Source organism: Tenrec ecaudatus, chromosome 4, assembly GCF_050624435.1.
Source record: "Tenrec ecaudatus isolate mTenEca1 chromosome 4, mTenEca1.hap1, whole genome shotgun sequence".
Lineage (NCBI taxonomy): Eukaryota > Metazoa > Chordata > Mammalia > Afrosoricida > Tenrecidae > Tenrec > Tenrec ecaudatus.
In genome coordinates this window covers 202,274,272-202,290,959 of record NC_134533.1, presented here as the reverse complement: position 1 = coordinate 202,290,959, position 16,688 = coordinate 202,274,272, and the positions used below count along the sequence as shown (strand labels likewise).

Below are 16,688 nucleotides of genomic sequence, written 5' to 3'. Positions count from 1 at the left end.
AAGCACCTTCTCTATGGGATTATATTGACAACAACTCAAAAAATTAGATAGGAACCTTTAGGGGCAATGAGTTTATGTTAGTGGGGGAGGAAGGATTCAGAAAAAAAGGGTAAGAATGGTTTCAAAACTAGTAGAATGTAGCATCTGGGGTCTTAAAGGCTTGAAGCGGCTCTCTAGCTCAGAAGCAACAAAGCCCACATGGAAGAAGCACACCGGCCTGAGTGATCATGAGGTGTTGAAGTGACCAGGTGTCATACATCATCAGAACAAAAAATTTCACCATAGTGAATGAGGGGGGGAGTGTGGAGTGGAGACCCAAAACCCATTTGTTAGGGCACTGGAGATATCCTTGCAGAGGGGTCTCGGGGAGAAGATGAGCCAGACAGTGTGGTGTAGCAAGGATGAAAAATACCACTTTCCTCTAGTTCCTAAATGCTTCTTCTCTCCCCCCACTATCATGATGCCAACAATTCTACCTTGCAAGTCTGGCTAGACCAGAAGATGGACACTGGTACAGATAGGAACCAGAAACACGGAATCCAGGGCGGATGATTCCTTCAGAACCAGAGGTGTGAGTGGCGATATTGGTAACATAGAGGGAGGGTGGGTTAGAAGGGGGGGGCCGATTATGAGGATCTACGTGTGACCTTCTCCCTGGGGGATAGACAACAGAAAAGTGGGTGAAGGGAGAAGTCTGACAGGGCAAGATATGACAAAATAATAGTTTATAAATTATCAAGGGTTCATGAGGGAGGGGGAAAAATGAGGATCTGATGCCAGGGCCTTAAGTGGAGAGAGCAAGTGTTTTGAGAATGATGAGGGCAGTGAATGTACAAATGTGATTTACACAATTATTGATGTATGTATGGATTGTGATAAAGAGTTCTATGAACCCCTAATAAAACAAAAAAAACCTAGCAGATTGTGTCATTGAATTGAACATGTATAAACTGTTGCTTTGGTGTTATGTTTTGCCATGTATACTCTAAGGCTAGTAGTTACAGATACTGTATATAAGAATCCAAGTACAAGAGTCATCTGGAATCTTGCTGATTTGGTTTGTGATTGTGTGTTCAGGTAGACTTCCATATTCTCGGGGTCCAACTGGAACCAGTTTGAAGCCCTGGTAAATTCTATGTAACAACAAAAAAGGCCATTAACAGCAACAACACAGGGTGGAGAGAGGGGACTTCAAAAATAAATTTTTAAAGACTGAGAAGATGAAGTAAAGAACATTAATTTTTTTAAAAAGGAAAAGCTTACTTTGTGTCTGTAGAGATGAAAGCTCTTTGTTAGGTGTGAGTAGAGGGCACTCTGATGGGTCTGCCACTGAATCTGGCTCCCACTGGCGGCTTGAAAGGACCTGGCTTGTGGCTCGAAGGAAGTTAATACAACTGCCTATAGAATTTTGAAGGGCAAAAAGTTTGTTTTACCTGTTTTCTGGGCTAGAGTACCTCACACCAGCTTTGTGGGACACTTATTGTAGATCATCATCTAAAATATTGGGCCCAAATAAATTATTCTAAACTCCTTTAAAAACATTTTCAGCACATAATTGCACTTGAGGGAGAAAATTAATATACTAAGTGGCTTCTTTATTGGGCTTTTAGGAAAGTCATTGCTGTCTAGTAGCCACCAATTATTGAACTGTTGCCAAATTAAATTCTCAGTATCCTTTGGTAGCTGTTGGCCTATGCAGGAGAAAGTGGTGTCTGTCGTGCGTGCGTTCTCTTCTCAAGGGCTCTTCCACAGCTCCAACCCTGGGCCCCATAGAGCTCACTATGCTTACAGCTCATTTATTTGGGATTCTCTCAAATTAATTTTCTGATGCTTGGAGGCAGTGTTAGTTTTAGTTAGTTAGACTGGATGCCCCTTATAGTTTGGAGTTTATGATATAACAATGAACAGAATCTTGTCAGGTAATAGTTTGAGAGAGACTGCTTAATTGCCAAAGACATCAGAACTTTGACTCAACCAGCATTTCTGGTCTTATGTCCAAATCAATTTCTTGTAAATTTTGAGAATCTGCCATGTAAGATCCACAGACCGAGCTTGTGCTGCTTTTTCAAAGCTTATGTACACTTGTGTAGAGTAGCATTTCCCATTCCCCCAAATGCAGCCAACTACATGTCTTTCATTGAGCGTCTGCTCTTGGGGCTTCTGTGACGTGTGTGCTTAGAGAATTGGCTGTTTACTCGATTTGCTAGCAGAAATTTAGGTAAGTGGAATTTGAATTGGATTGATTTGTAGACCTCTTTGGCAGTGAAGAAAAACCCTTTGTTGCCTATTCCAGTTTCAGTAGCTACTCTGACCGTTTTTCAGTTTGAAAATTAATGCAGTACACCTTAATAGCATACTGGTAATACCCAGTAAAATCAAATAACTCAGTTTTTCTCCAGCTTTGAAATGGGAATGTTACTGCCTCAAGACATTAAGGACAAATCGATGTGTACAGGAAGTGTTATGATCCACCAATGTCAGGTATGGTGGCTTATGAATGTCTACACATGTTTGGCACAGGGTCTGTTTTGTAATATAGCAGACTTCAAGGCCTCTGGCACTGTTTGTGTATGGGAAAGGGACTGGAAGGATGGCCAGATGCAGGGTGTTTCTGTGAGAATTGTGTTTGGGCTAAGAGAAGTAGATTATCTGGTGCCCCAGCAGACTGGACTGGAAAATACCCCTAAAGGGAAAAAAGGAAGAAAAAAAGAGAAGTAGACTATCATAAATGGAGTCCTGAGCCTCTATTAACATGAGATTAGCAGTAGACATTGCCATCAGGTATTAGCAGTGAGGTGTATGATGTGGTTGCCATGGTTTCCTTCCCCAAACCCAGACCTCTGCTTGGGCCAGTGAGGCACATCCCTGAAAAAGCGCTTCATCGTTGGTGCCAGCAGAGAAGTCACCCTGAAAGGAGTTGTTAATCCCAAGAACCACTGACATTCCCCCTAGAATTTGGCCATCACAATTAACCCTCATTCTTGCTCTGGTCATTTCAGGGAGGCCGATAGTTCAGACAGTCCTCAATTACTACTTTCTAAATTTGATTTAACATTTTTAATGACATCATACACATACAGGTCAGTGATTTTAAAAGGTTATGTAATCACCACCACAATCAGTTTTAGAACATTTGCTTCGTTCTTGTACTCATTATTATTAGCTCCCTACTTCCCCCCAACCTCTCCTGCTATAACCCTAATTCAGTTAATTCAGTTCCTGTCTGTAGATTTATTTACCTGTCTTGGATTTCCTCGGCCCTCACATCTTCCTGGGGACTCTGGTAAGGATGGTCTCCAGAAGGGTGGCGTCTTGCTGTTCACTCCTCTGCTCCTGTCCTGTCATCCCCTCCTCCCTGCCCCATCTGTAGGAATGCTTCCAACCCCCTCCTCCCACATACACACCCAATACCATCCTGGAGTCAATCTGCAGTGAGGTTTACATCCCCAGACAAACAACTCCTGTTTTGGTTTTTTTTTAAACTCCTGTTTTTTTAGTAGAACTCTTAATAACTTTGATCATGAGACTAGTGTCCCATTTTATTTTTCCTCCGATGTTTGAGTGCTGGAAGTCTATGCTTTTGTCAGTCATGAACAGCCAGTCTTGCAGTGGTGTTGAGTGAGCTCCTCCTATTTAGCTTAAAGTACTCAACCTTCTGGACACAGAGTTACAAACTGTTGTTGACTTTGGTGACTGGCAGGAGAGGGATTACCAAATAAATATAGGGAGCTTCTAAAAATCGTGGGAGGGGGGAAAATGACTTGATCTTTTAATTCTGTTTTACTGCAAATGTTTTGAAGCCCTTCATATGGTGTTACAGTTCTGTTACCAGAGCAGGCACCAGAGGCAAACGCTGACTCCACATCTGGTGGATGGGATGGTGCTGGTTGTTGGTGTTGGGAGGTTGCTGCAGCCACGTCTTCATCCCATACATACTATTTCAGATCCTGAGCGGCGAGGCTACAAAAACAGCCCTAATAAGCCAGGCAGATGCCGTTTCCTTCCGGTGGCCATTCTTTCGTAATTGTGTTTAACCTGTGGTAGTCTTCCTGTTATCTCTTCTTTACCTTATCTTTCTGATTCTTCATGGCTTATTGTCATGTGCTGTGTTCACATGTGTGTTCTCTCCCTGTATGCAAGGGGACATCAGAAAGTTCATGGGAAGAGAATTGAAAGATAATAAAAATTTTCCGTGAACTTTTCCCCCAGAATTCTTTATTTTAAATTCTTTTATTGGGGGCTCTACATCTCTCAGCACAATTCATACATTCACCTAGTGTGTCAAGCACGTTTGCACATATGCTGCCTTCATCATTTTCAAAGCATTCTCTTCCCACTTGAGCCCCTGACATCAGCTCCCCATTTCTTCTCCCTTCCTCCCTCGCCATGAATTTTTGAAGCTTTCTTGTATATATGCAAATATGCATGTGTGCATATTTGTTTGCAAGCATGTGCATACAGTTTCCTGAGCCCTGTGAAGTAGTTATTGATTGATTCAAGGAAAGGTCAGTGGGAGAGAACCAAGGAGTCAAATTTCTGTCAATATGTTTGGGAGACATACCTCTCTGTTTCTCTGTACATGACTCCCATTCAGCATTAAATCCCATTAAATGTAGCTGGGATAGGGGTCCCTATTTTGAAGAAATTTAAATTCCAAGAATGGGCATGAGTCAATCATAGAAATAGAGCTGCCACCTAGAGGAAGGGGCCTCTTTTTGTCTTGATTTGAAATGTGTTACAAGAACCAAGAGATATCTAGGCCCGCTTGAAGGTAGCTTTGGAATGGTAATGTAGGGCTTGTAGGTTAGACATTGTTATTGCTAACCATAAGTTTGGGAGTTCAAACCCACCAGTTCCCCTTGGGAGCAGGTCAAGGCGCTCTGCTCTTTCAAAGATTTATAGTCTTGGAAAACTTATTTAGGGTGATTATAGGGCAGAATCGACTCAATTGCAGTGACTTTTAATGTATAACCAGAAATAATCCTTGGAACAAAAAAGGTAAGTGGGGATGGGTGAAATAGGCTCTCTCCCTCAAGGTAACTACCCTGAACTAAGATGGAGGAGCTGGACAAGAGCACTTAAAAGAGTCAGTGTGTGTGAGATGAATGGAGAGAAGCGAGGAAGAGAAAAATAATACAGTCTTCTAATTTAAAGATGCTGGTTTGTTGCATCTGGAGCCTTCTGACCACCTCGGAACCAATGCGGGAGAGAGATGCTGGGACCCAACAGCAGGCACTGGGGTGAAAGGGGTGGGTGTTGACTGCCATCGGCAGCATGGAAAAGGAAGGGCAGTAGGATTTTTGCAGTGCTGAAGACTAGAATGGGCGCCGTAATGTTGGGCATGGAAAATGGTCCTGGTGGAAAAGAGACCCATCGAAGACAGCGACCCTGTATAAGGATGTCTGGAGGACAAGGGACAGACAGCTCCAGTCTTTGAATGAAATGTGTAGGAGTGTGATCTTGTTCTCACCAGCAAGATTGGGAGAAGAGAAGCAGATTTGTCAAGGGGTTGCTTATTAAATATGAGGTACAATTAGATCACAGAGTTGAGGTTTGATGGGAATTTAGGGTCAGTGACTGACCAGAGATAGATGTCTGGGGGTGACATGCATAACAATGGTATTGAGAACTCGGATCAGTGGGTAGACCATAAGAAGCATGAGGGAGGGAGATTCCCGGAGGTGGGCCTGCATTAGGAAGTGAGTAGGCATGAATCAGCAAAAATATATACCCTTTTCTTTGAAATGGACCAGAAAGAGGAAGCCAACCAGAAGAAGAGAGGATGGTGTGTGGTTGACTGCTTCATATAGAACAGGAAACAGGAGAGAGAGCCTGTAGAGGGGAAGGACTGGGGACGGTGTGGGGGCAGGAGGGTTATGTCACCTCTTAGGACAGGGCAGAACTAGTGTGGGTTTCCAAGACTAACTCTACAGGAGTAAAGAGCCTCATCTTTCTCCCCTGTAGCAGCTGGTGGTTTCGAACTGCTGGCTTTGTGGCATAAGTACACCCCAGGAATCCTGAATGTGAGCTGTGAGTTCCCACACTATTGCCACCCGTGGTATGACCCCTCCCATAGACCTATGGTCTCAAACTCCCAGGGCCTGGAGGGTTGCTGTGAGTTGGAATCCACTTGATGGCAGGGAGTTTGGGCTTGTTTCCCCTTCCCTTGGAGTAGGGTTAAGATTAGCTTGGATCCTAATGGAACAACTTGGGATAGAATTCTTCAATCAGAACAGCTTCTTGAACTAGTCTGCAGACAAGATTTTGCCCCTCTGGGCACTACTGGTGCTCCATCCTCTTGCTCCTCCGGTCCTCAAGCCTACTGTAGCTGCCTCATACCATGGGTCTCCAGGTTCAGTTGCCACATTTATGTACTGTGTTTCCTGCTGTTTCTCACTGTGTGCTGTCTTCAGTGACAGCAGCACACTGGCTTGCTCCCTCGCTCTCAGCACAGACATGTTTTGCTCCAGTCCTTCCTGATGGTAGTTCTAGGATTGGCGCTCTTTAAGCCTAGCAGAATGGCACAATTGGTCAGTCCCCTTGTTGGGCCTCAGGCCTCTACTCTGTATGTGCTAACTAATCCCAGCAAGAATCTTGTACAGCTTATTTACATAGTCCCACCCAGTCATTTCAACACACTACTAGCTAGAAGGGCTACAAGATTTTCTATATATTTATGGGTCTCATACTGCCATCGATGTGTACAGGGATGGAAAGCCCCGTCTTTGCAGAGCCAGCTGATGGTTTCAGAGTGGTGACTTTGGGGATCACAGGCTCTTTACACTGGGAGGAAATAGATTTCTATATTGACTGTCTGTTTCTTTGTTAACAGTAACCACTTAATGTCGTTTACTAAAGTTTGGCCCCCAGCCAGAGCACATTGTCTTGAGATTTTGGTAAAGACAGGCTTTGAGATGACAGAACATAATTTGTCTGTGCTCCTTAGCACAATCAGAGAACGCCCTTGGACTTGAGAGAGGTGGCATAATGAACCTGAAATCAATAGGTAGTCTCTTGTATACTGCAGAGACTGACTTAAGTAGATTTATTGAAATGGATTTCTTGGAGAAATAAACCTCTACTTGAGGCTATTAAGAATTATTTTTGAGGCCAAGAAAACGTCTTTACAAACTTGGAGAGAGTTCACTGCAATTTCCTTCCTCAAGTTAGTAAGCTGTGTACTTGTAAAGATAGTTAATTACAGCAAAATGGAAAGGAAGGATATATCAGTTTTTTTAATTCCTTAGATTATTTAGTAAAATGAAGAAAGAATGGCAAAAAACAAACAAACAAACAAACAAACAAAAAAAGAATGGCCTAATCCTTTTCTAATATCTCTACTTTTCACCTCCAGCAAAAATCTGGCCATGGTGCCAGACTCCTAGCATCCCAGAAGTCACAATGTGATCCTCCTTTTCCTTTTTTCATGTAGTTGTTTGGAAATCCCATCACTAGTAATGGATGAATGGTTTCCATTTGAATGGGCTAAATGTTCCCCTGGGAGTGTTTTTCAAGAACTTCTGGGTGCCCTGGTACTTTCTGCCTTTGACTGTGTAAGGTTGAGAAAGAATCTTCAGAAGTGAGTGCCTTCTGAAAAGGCAGAGGATAGAAGCCTTTTCTTGAACCAGGAAGTTCCTGAAGAGTTTTGTTTACATTCTGAAGGGCCTGGCTGTTGTAACTTTGGTTACAAACCAGTCTAAATTGACGGTTAAGGAGAGGCATAAACCGAATACAATCTTGATAGGAGCATGAGAAAAGAGAAAGGATAATTATGAGTCCTTTCAAACAGTGGTGCAGTGGTAAAGCACTCAGCGGATAAGGGAGTTTGTTCTTTTTACTATTAAAGATGTTAGCCATCAGACTGGACACCAAGAAGGGATTTTTACAAGTGATGCACCATTAGTGTCTGTGCCCTGCCTGGTTTCCTTGGTGACGGAAAAGAACAGGGTCATCTGTGTTGTTTTAAGAAGCCCATTGTGATAGTAGGCTGCTAACCACAAGGTCAGCCCCCAAAGATCTATAGCCTCAGGAAGGCATGGCATGGGGGCAATTCTTCTCTGTCAAGTCAGAATCATCTTAATGGCAGCGAGGGGTTTTTTCACCTTCTGCTTTTCTTTTTAATTCAGTTTGGCCCCAATACACAGTGAGAGCCTAGTAAAGTCCTGGAGTCTGCTAGGTCTGCAAGGAAATCTAAGATGGTCTGTGCTCGTCTGTGCTCAGAGGTGGTTTATAGCCTTGTTGGAAAACGGCACACGTGAAAAACTAGTGCTAAACCTTGAGAAAAGGTCTCAAAGCAGAAATAGAGAGAAAAAGGGGCTGAATGTGTGTCTAGAGATCTGGACTGGAGTTTAGGCAGGTCTCCGTGCTCCTGTTGGATTCCTGGTGGTGGCACAGCTGCTCCTCGGAGAAAAGAGCTCCTTGAAAGATGAGAGCCGTGGGGATCCCATAGGGCAGCCCTTGGGAGTCAAAAGTCACTTGATGGCAATCGGTTTTTTGGCTTAACTGGTGAAGATTTTACAATCATTTTCTGTGTGTATGTTTTGCTTGCATTAGGAATTTCATCTTCAGTCTGCTTTTTTGCCCCGCCCCACCCCCAAATCTTTTAAATCACTTTTTGTGTTCATTGAAACTATTCTCTGTATACACTTAGGACAGGGACATGTTCCCTGAAAGAGGTCACCTTATGCTGAGAACACGTGTGTATTGAGAGGGTGGCACTCTTGGCTCCTTTCATTAGAGAGGGTGGCACTCTTGGCTCCTTTCATTAGGAAACATTCTGCTCGTGTGTCTACATAGGTTACGTTTGAAAACTAAAATAGTTTTTTTTTAATTAATAGTTTTTAATGTTTCCTGCATTGTACTTCAATGATTACCTCACCCACTTGAATTGGGAAACACTACCCTCAGACAGTGATTGAGTCTGTATGTATTGTTTAGGATTGGTTTTAAGCTGGAAAGTACCATCTTAAATCACATGTTTGTTTCTTACATAAAATAAGTGAAAATAGACTGTCTAGTACTAAGATGGCTCCCATGGCCATCTGGAATCCAGGCTCTGCCTAGCATTTTGTTCCTCCATGTCTAGGTGTGACACTCATTGACACATTCCAGAAAGCTGCTTAGAAACCAGCGCTCAGTGCCAGTTGGAGCAGCAGGAAGAACGCAGAGGAGGAGGGAGGGCATGTGACTTCTTTGAGGAACACTTGCTGAAAAGCTCTGTATGTGTGGCTGGTCACAGGCCACGCCTGTGTCTGAGGGAAGCTTGGAGGGGGGCCGTGTTTTATCTGGGCAGCAGAATGCACAGCTGGAAATAGGACAACTGGTAGATAGGGGAAGGGTAGGAATTAGGGTGGGTGACTAGCAGCAGTCTGCAGATGGAGAATGAGTCTACATGCCCCTTTTTTGGTGCCTGAAAATGTTTTTTATTTCAAGCTCTACATGTAACCAAAACTCCCTTATCCAGATATTCTTTTGTAGCCATCCCAATCAGATTTACCTATAAAATATTCCACAGTGACCTTACAGGACCAGAGTAGAACCAGCTTTATTGAAATGCAGTTCTGTCTTTATAATTTGTCCATTTCGATTATACAGTTGAATGGCTTTTTAGAATATTCACACCATTGTATAACCCTCACCACAGTGATCTTAGAACATTTTATCACTTACCTTTCCCCATTCTAGATAGTTCTTGCAAGTAACCTCATATGATGGCTGGCTCCCCCTGACTAGTCGGCTTCTGTGACTTATGCAGTAGGTTCAAGGTTTCCCCCAGCGTGTCAGTCCTTTATTCTGTTTTATTAAATAAGCTTCCGTTTTTGAGGGACAGTGGGTTATTTACACTTTGGAACTATTATCAATAATGTGCTTGCTCTGAACACTTGAATACATGGTTTTGTGGGAACGTATGCTTTCATCTCTCGGGTGTGTGCAAATCGAAGTGGGATTGCTGGGCACTATTGTAAGTCTTATGCTTAACTATGTGAGGGACTGCCACATGTTTGCAGTGTAACCTTCACAGGGTTCCACTATCCACATCCTCACCAACACTAGTTCTATGTCCCCCTCCTTTATTTTTTTTTAGTAGCCATGTTGATGGATCCAGAGTGGTTTGAATTTGTATTTCCCTGATGACTAATGACATTGAGCATCCTTTCATGTGTTCGCTGATGTGTTGATACATTTGTTGGAGAGCTGGGCTACAGAAATACAACCGGGTTGTATGTGGATATTTTAGTGCTTTGCTTGTTTATTAGCTCTATAGTTTGTGGATTCCTTAGAATGTTCCATATGTAATAAAGAACCTGCTACCTGCAAGTAGAGTGTGTGTTTTTTCTTCCTTTCCAATCTAGGTGTTTTGTTCCATTTTCTAGCCTAATTAACTAGAGCCTCCAGGACAATGTTAAATACTAGCTTGTTGTTGTTAGGTGCCACTGAGTCAGTTACAGCCCATAGCAGCCCTATGCACACTAGAACCGAACTAGCTACATAGTCCTGCACCATCCTCACAACTGCTCCTATGCCCTAGCCCATTGATGCAGCCATGTGCCGATCTAGCTCACCAAGGGCCTTCCTCGTTGGTGCTGCCCCTCCTCTTGACCGAGCATGAACTTCTCCAGGGACTGGTCTCTCCTGACGACATGCCCAAAGTATGTAAGACGGAAGTCTTGCCATTCTTGCCTCCAAGGAGCACTCTGGTAGGACTAATTCCGTGACCGTGGTTTGTCCTTTTAGCAGTCCTTGGTACTTTTCCGTAGTCTTCTCCAGTACTACAATTCAGATGTCTCGATGGTTTTGTCTTCCTTATTTAGCCTCCAGTTTTCACATGCATGTGAGGCAATGGAAAATACTGTGGCTTGGGTCAGGCGCAGCTGAGCTCTAGAAGTAACATCTTTGCTTTTCAATACCCTAAAAAAGGTCTTGTGCAGCAGATTAACCTAATGCAACATGTCTTTTTTGATCATCTTTCCATGAGCATTGATTGTGGATCCAAGTAAGACAACTTCCTTGACCACTTGAACCTTCTCTCCATTGATGATGTTACCCATTGGTAAATGTGAAATAGGGCTTGTGTTTGATTGGCACTATTTTTGTGTTGTGAAACTTTGAGGATAAGCTTTCAGTCCTTCACCATTAAGTATGATTAACTTCTTTTATGTTCTTAGTTTGTTGAGTACTTAAAATCAGAAAAGAGTGTTGGATTTTGTCATGTGCTATTGTCTCGTGTGTCTTTTAGTAAAATAGTATATTACATTAATTGATTTGGGGGATCTTAAACCAGCCTTGCATTGTTAAAAACAATTTCACCTGTTCATGGTGTATAGCCTCTAACAAGCTGCTATATCCAGTTTGCTAGTATTGTTGCAAATGTTTATATCTGTATTCATAAGAGATAATTAGTCTATAGTTTTTTTATTGATGTCTTTACCTGGTTGTGGTATCAGGGTCATACTGGCCTCATCCGTGAGCTGAAAAGTGTTAACTCTTCTTCTTTTCAGTGTTTGGTATAACCCATTAGTGAAGCTCACTGTGTCTGAGCTTCACTTGGAGGGGGTTTTGGTTTTTTTTTTTAATCTTTTTATTGGGGGTTTGTATAACTCTTATCACAATCCTTCCTTCTTTCCTTCCTTCCTTCCTTCCTCCCTTCCTTCCTTTCTTCCTCCCTCCCTTCCTCCCTTCCTCCCTTCCTTCCATCCATCCATCCATCCATCCATCCATTGTGTCAAGCACATTTGTACATTTGTTGCCCTCATCATTCTCAAAACATTTACTTTCTACTTGAGTCCATGGCATCAGCTCCTCATTTTCCCCCTACCTCTCGGCTTCCCCCGCCCTCATGAACCCTTGATAATTTCTAAATTTTTATTATTTTGTCATGTCTTACACTGTCTGACATCTCCCTTCACCCACTTTTCTGTTGTCCGTCCCCCAGGGAGGAGTTATGTGTAGGTCCTTGTAATCGGTTCCCCCTTTTTACCCCACCTTCCTTCTACCCTCCCGGTATAACCACTCTCACCACTGGTCCTGAAGGGATCATCCACCCTGGATTCCCTGTGTTTCCAGTTCCTATCTACCAGTGTACGTCCTCTGGTCTAGCCATATTTTAAGGGAGAATTGGGATCATGATAGTCAGGGGGCAGGGGGCGCGGCAAGGGGGTAGAGGAAACATTTAGAAATTAGAGAAACGTTGTATGTTTCATCGTTGCTACACTGTACCCTGACTGGCTCATCTCTTCACAACCCTTCTGTAACGGAATGTCCAGTTGTCTACAGATGGGCTTTGAGTCCCCACTCCATCTCTCATTCTCAATGATAGGTTTTTTGTTCTTTGATCCCATCAACACCTCATAATCACACAGGCTGGTGTGCTTCTTCCATGTGGCTTTTGTTGCTTCTGAGCTAGATGGCCGCTTGTTCACCTTCAAGCCTTTAAGACTCCAGACGCTATAGCTTATGCATGTCCATCTGTGACTTCAATACTACTTGGAGGGTGTTTTTGTTCATTTTGCTTTTAATTAATTTAGTCTCTTATTGTAATAGTTCTTGAATTATTTTAGTAGTTACTGTAATGTTTTTCTAGAAATTTTTCCATTTCATTTAAGTTGTCTAATTTACTGACACACCAATTATTGAGTACTCATTTGAGTCTTCTAACAATAAAAGGTTTGTCAGTTTTGTGGATTTTTTTTTCCTCCCCAGAGAACCAGCTGTTGGTTTCACAGACTGATTTTTTTCTTAACACTAACAGTGTTTTTGAGTTGATTTCATTTCATAATGACCTTGTAACTGCTCTATAGGTTTCATGGAGTTAATCTGCATTGTAAGGGAGTACCTTACACTTCTTGGAGCATCTCTACATCTTGTCATACCTACTTACGTACTTACTTCTCACTTACTGGTTTTTGTTCCAAAGGCAAGGTTATAGTGGGAAATTAGTGTGATAAGAAAAATGGAGTCTGACCATACCACGTCACAAAATAGTGGATGACTACCACCTCCAAACACCGCTAGCAGTTTACATCAGTACGTAATGGCCAGTCCACTGAGCATCAGTTTGGTGTGGCTCAGTTGACACATCCTGAGCTGTCACACCTCAGCCTGTGTGGCTGCTGTGTGTGTATATGTTGTTGGTGTACAAAATATTCATGTAGTAGATTCACTATTAACATTTGAAATGTGTAGTGAAATAGTTGATATGTAGGTGTATAGCACATACTTTTCAAGAATTTGGTTCTTCTAAGAGATACTTTATGACCACTTGATAGTTTTCTCATACTTCTCTATGAAGTATCTGGGAACTGACATGTTATCTTGTCTATCTGTTTTAGTGTGAACTATGGCTGCAGATAAAGACCAGGTAGCCTCTGGTCTTGACGTACTTTTCTTATGGCGGCATTTAATATTTGACCTTGAGTTTTATATGTAACTAAAAAATCTAAGGTACTAGACTAGTAATTTAAAGATTTGTTAGATGAGAGGGGATAAAAGTATCTTGGGATATAAAATGATCTATTTCCTTGTGTTCCAAATTTAAAAAAATAATAAGATAGAAATGAGACAATCACTAGATGCGTTCTTCAAGCTCTGCCTCCAAGCTCTGCCAATTCCTGACAAGTCCATTTAGATTTTTGGTGGCCCTGTGTTTCAGAGCAGAGCTGCACATCCGGTTTTAAGTGTGACTTTTAAGAAGTAAGTCATGAGACTTTTCTTCAGAGGCACTTTTGGGTGGATTCAAACTACCAACCATTCACTTGGTAACCAAGCATTCAAGAGGGACATAAAATTCAGTGCCATGTGTTTCCTCTGATGAGATAGATCTGTTGTTATCCCCACCTAATTAGTTACATTTTTTATCGAAGGTGTTAATGTTCCACCTGTTTCAGTCTTCGATCAGGCTCTTACTGCCACCTATTAGGTCTAGCCTTGCAGGAGCAGCTGCAAGAACAAGGCACCTTTATTTCCAGAACACCAGGTACTGGCCTTTGGGTTTCAAGTGGAAAGGTGTATCCAGATGAGCGGGTGCTCCAGGGTCTGGAAAGTACATGTCATATGTCCCTGGTGCCATGATGACTGTTACTGTCATCTTTCCCAGGTAACACCTTCGTTTTCTGTTTCAGTGATGGCTGCCATCAGGAAGAAACTGGTGATCGTTGGTGACGGAGCTTGTGGCAAGACCTGCTTGCTCATAGTGTTCAGCAAGGATCAGTTCCCCGAGGTGTACGTGCCCACCGTCTTTGAGAACTACGTGGCAGATATTGAAGTGGATGGAAAGCAGGTAAGCATGTGCATGGCGACTGGCATCATGCTGCATGTTAGGTATTTCACAGAGTCTGTAAAGAAACAGGCCCTTTTGTCTTCTCAGTGCACACTTAGCGGTGACAAAATTTTGTAAGGAAGAAGCCCATTCTTACCTGACATCTTAGCCCAACTTTATTATTGTCCAGACTTCGTCCACATTCATATTTTTTGGCATGGAACAGCAGCAGCCTTAGTATACATGTTCTTGTCATCTTTACTTATATTTGAATTTTAATTTCCTGCCAAATGTACCTCTTTTATTTTAGTCATTTATTTATATATTTTGAAAAATTCTGTCAGTATTTTCTGAAATGCTGTGGTCACAGTTAAAGATCAGAGGCCCTCCCTGAAAATGTTCCATCAAAGGGTTGCACTGATCTAATAAGACCAGCAGTAAGGCCATTTAAACCATATTTTCACTCATTAGACACATTTTTTGGTAGATGCATTTTATTGTCAGGTGGGGGTTCATTTCAGATCATCACTTTGTATGCAACAGTTTAAACTACTCAATACTTCCCAAAGCCTACAATAGTTTAACCTTCACATACCCTACTTCACACCTGTCAACACCCTATCTTCCCTCCCTTACCCGACAACCCACCACCCCCTTTAGCAATCTCCAAAGTCTGTTTCTTTTGTTATAAATATAAAAGTCTTTATCTTGAGGTGGGTTTGGGTTTTTACCCCTTTAACAGTGGTGTCATAAAATTGTCTTTTTTGTGATTGCTTAATTTCACCCTGCGTAATGTTATCCAGGTACATCCAAGCCATGACGTGTACATCATGGTTTTTGCTATCGTGGTTTATCGATGCATGGTGTGCTCCATCATGTGTATGTGCCAAAGCGTATTCATTGTTCTGATAGGCATTGATGTGGTTTCCGTCTTTTGGCTACTGTGAACAGTGCTGCAGTGACGTCATCTAAATTTATTAACCTGTCCGACTAGTATCAAATAGGCTCTCCTGGGCGCTTCGATTTCCTGTTGTGACAGTGAGTGTAGGGTTTTTCCAGTTCTGTTCTCAGAGTCCAGCGAGTGGCAAGACTCAGGTGAAGACACTTCTGGACTTGGAGTCCGTTTTCATTAGCTTCTCCATGCTGTTGTCATAATGATGTTTTGCCTGGCCTCCTGAGGAAAAAGGACATTAATCCTTTTAGAAATAAATCGGCTAAAAATAAAACTCGAACATGCATTTAGTAGTCCTCTTGGGCATTTAAACACACCTCTCCTACACTGCTGGCATCTGAAAACGTTGGCTTCCTTGATCCTTCCCCTTTCTCTTAGCTAACCTGCCATACCGCTGGGATTTTATGTGGAAAGTGCCTCAGGCCAACCGCTCAGGGTGCCAGAGAACCTTTGAGACTTCTTCATTTATAAAGTGGTCCAAACCATTTCAGATGTGCTATGAAATAACTGACATATTTGGAAGCACCAAAGCATGTTATAAGTTGGACTCGGCTGGTTCTCTTGATGACTGAGGATGTGGGTATTTCTGTGGCTGATGGGAAGCCTGGGTTTGTGCAAACAAGGCCTAGATGTGACAAAATGCGTAGAAATGTATTGAGATATCTGGTGTCACATTACCGCTCTCATCTGACTTTTATTGCCACACCATGCGTAAAGATTGGTGTTTCTAGACCCCTTTCTCTCCTGAGTTTGGTGACAAGAGATTTGAAGCTCGGGAGTCTAGAAACGGTCCAGCATCTGTAATAAATTTTGGGACTTAAAATGGAGAGCCTTATCACTTCAGAAAGAACCTCTGAAATGAAGGTGGTTGATTTGGAAGAGGAATTAACAGGCTGACTACTTGCTGTTTAAGGGTGACTTGGAAGTCCCCAGGGTGGGAGGGGGCATTGCCTGGGAATGTTTATGTAACAGAGTGTGCTCACTGAGCCTTAAGAAGCCATGCAAGACTTGAGATAGGCCTGCCAAAAGAAGGAAGTGCCTGTTCTGTGACAGTACTAGGAGAAAGGTGTTAAGGCATCAGAGTGCCCCAAAAGGCTTCTGAGCATTCACCTCCCTCCTGGTTATAAAGGAGGTAGGAGAGCTGGGTATGGTGCTGGCAAGCAGGTGAGCCTGGGCACCAGAGTCCAGCGCCCAGGTATCAGCTTGGCCCACCATCACCATATGGGAGTCATCTCCTACCTGTCCATCCTGCCATTGCAACTGCTTCTTTTCCCTTGCTCGCTCACTCAGTGAAGGCAGAGCCAGACACCTTACCTGTTAGTGAACACTTTGCCCAACATCTGACAAGTATGTCCCTTCCTACCCACTGGCTCACGCACAGGCTCGTCTTTACGTTTCCACGTTGTTGAAGTCAAGGCAAAAAGGAGAGGGTTGAGTTGTGGTGGGGATAGAGAAAGTTACTCAGCCTGTTTTGCTTATTAG

At 42.8% G+C, this 16,688-nt stretch overlaps 1 protein-coding gene across 3 annotated transcripts in view; it reads left to right on the top strand.

Annotated features, from left to right (window-relative positions):
- Positions 1–16,688, top strand: part of RHOA (ras homolog family member A) — a 51,690-nt gene that overhangs the window by 28,623 nt on the left and 6,379 nt on the right. For all 3 annotated transcript variants that reach the window (XM_075547368.1, XM_075547366.1, XM_075547367.1), the window contains one exon: positions 14,118–14,275. In XM_075547368.1, the coding sequence (XP_075403483.1) occupies positions 14,120–14,275 (156 nt within the window). In that variant the 5' untranslated portion in view covers positions 14,118–14,119. The remainder of the gene's footprint in view (positions 1–14,117; positions 14,276–16,688) is intronic.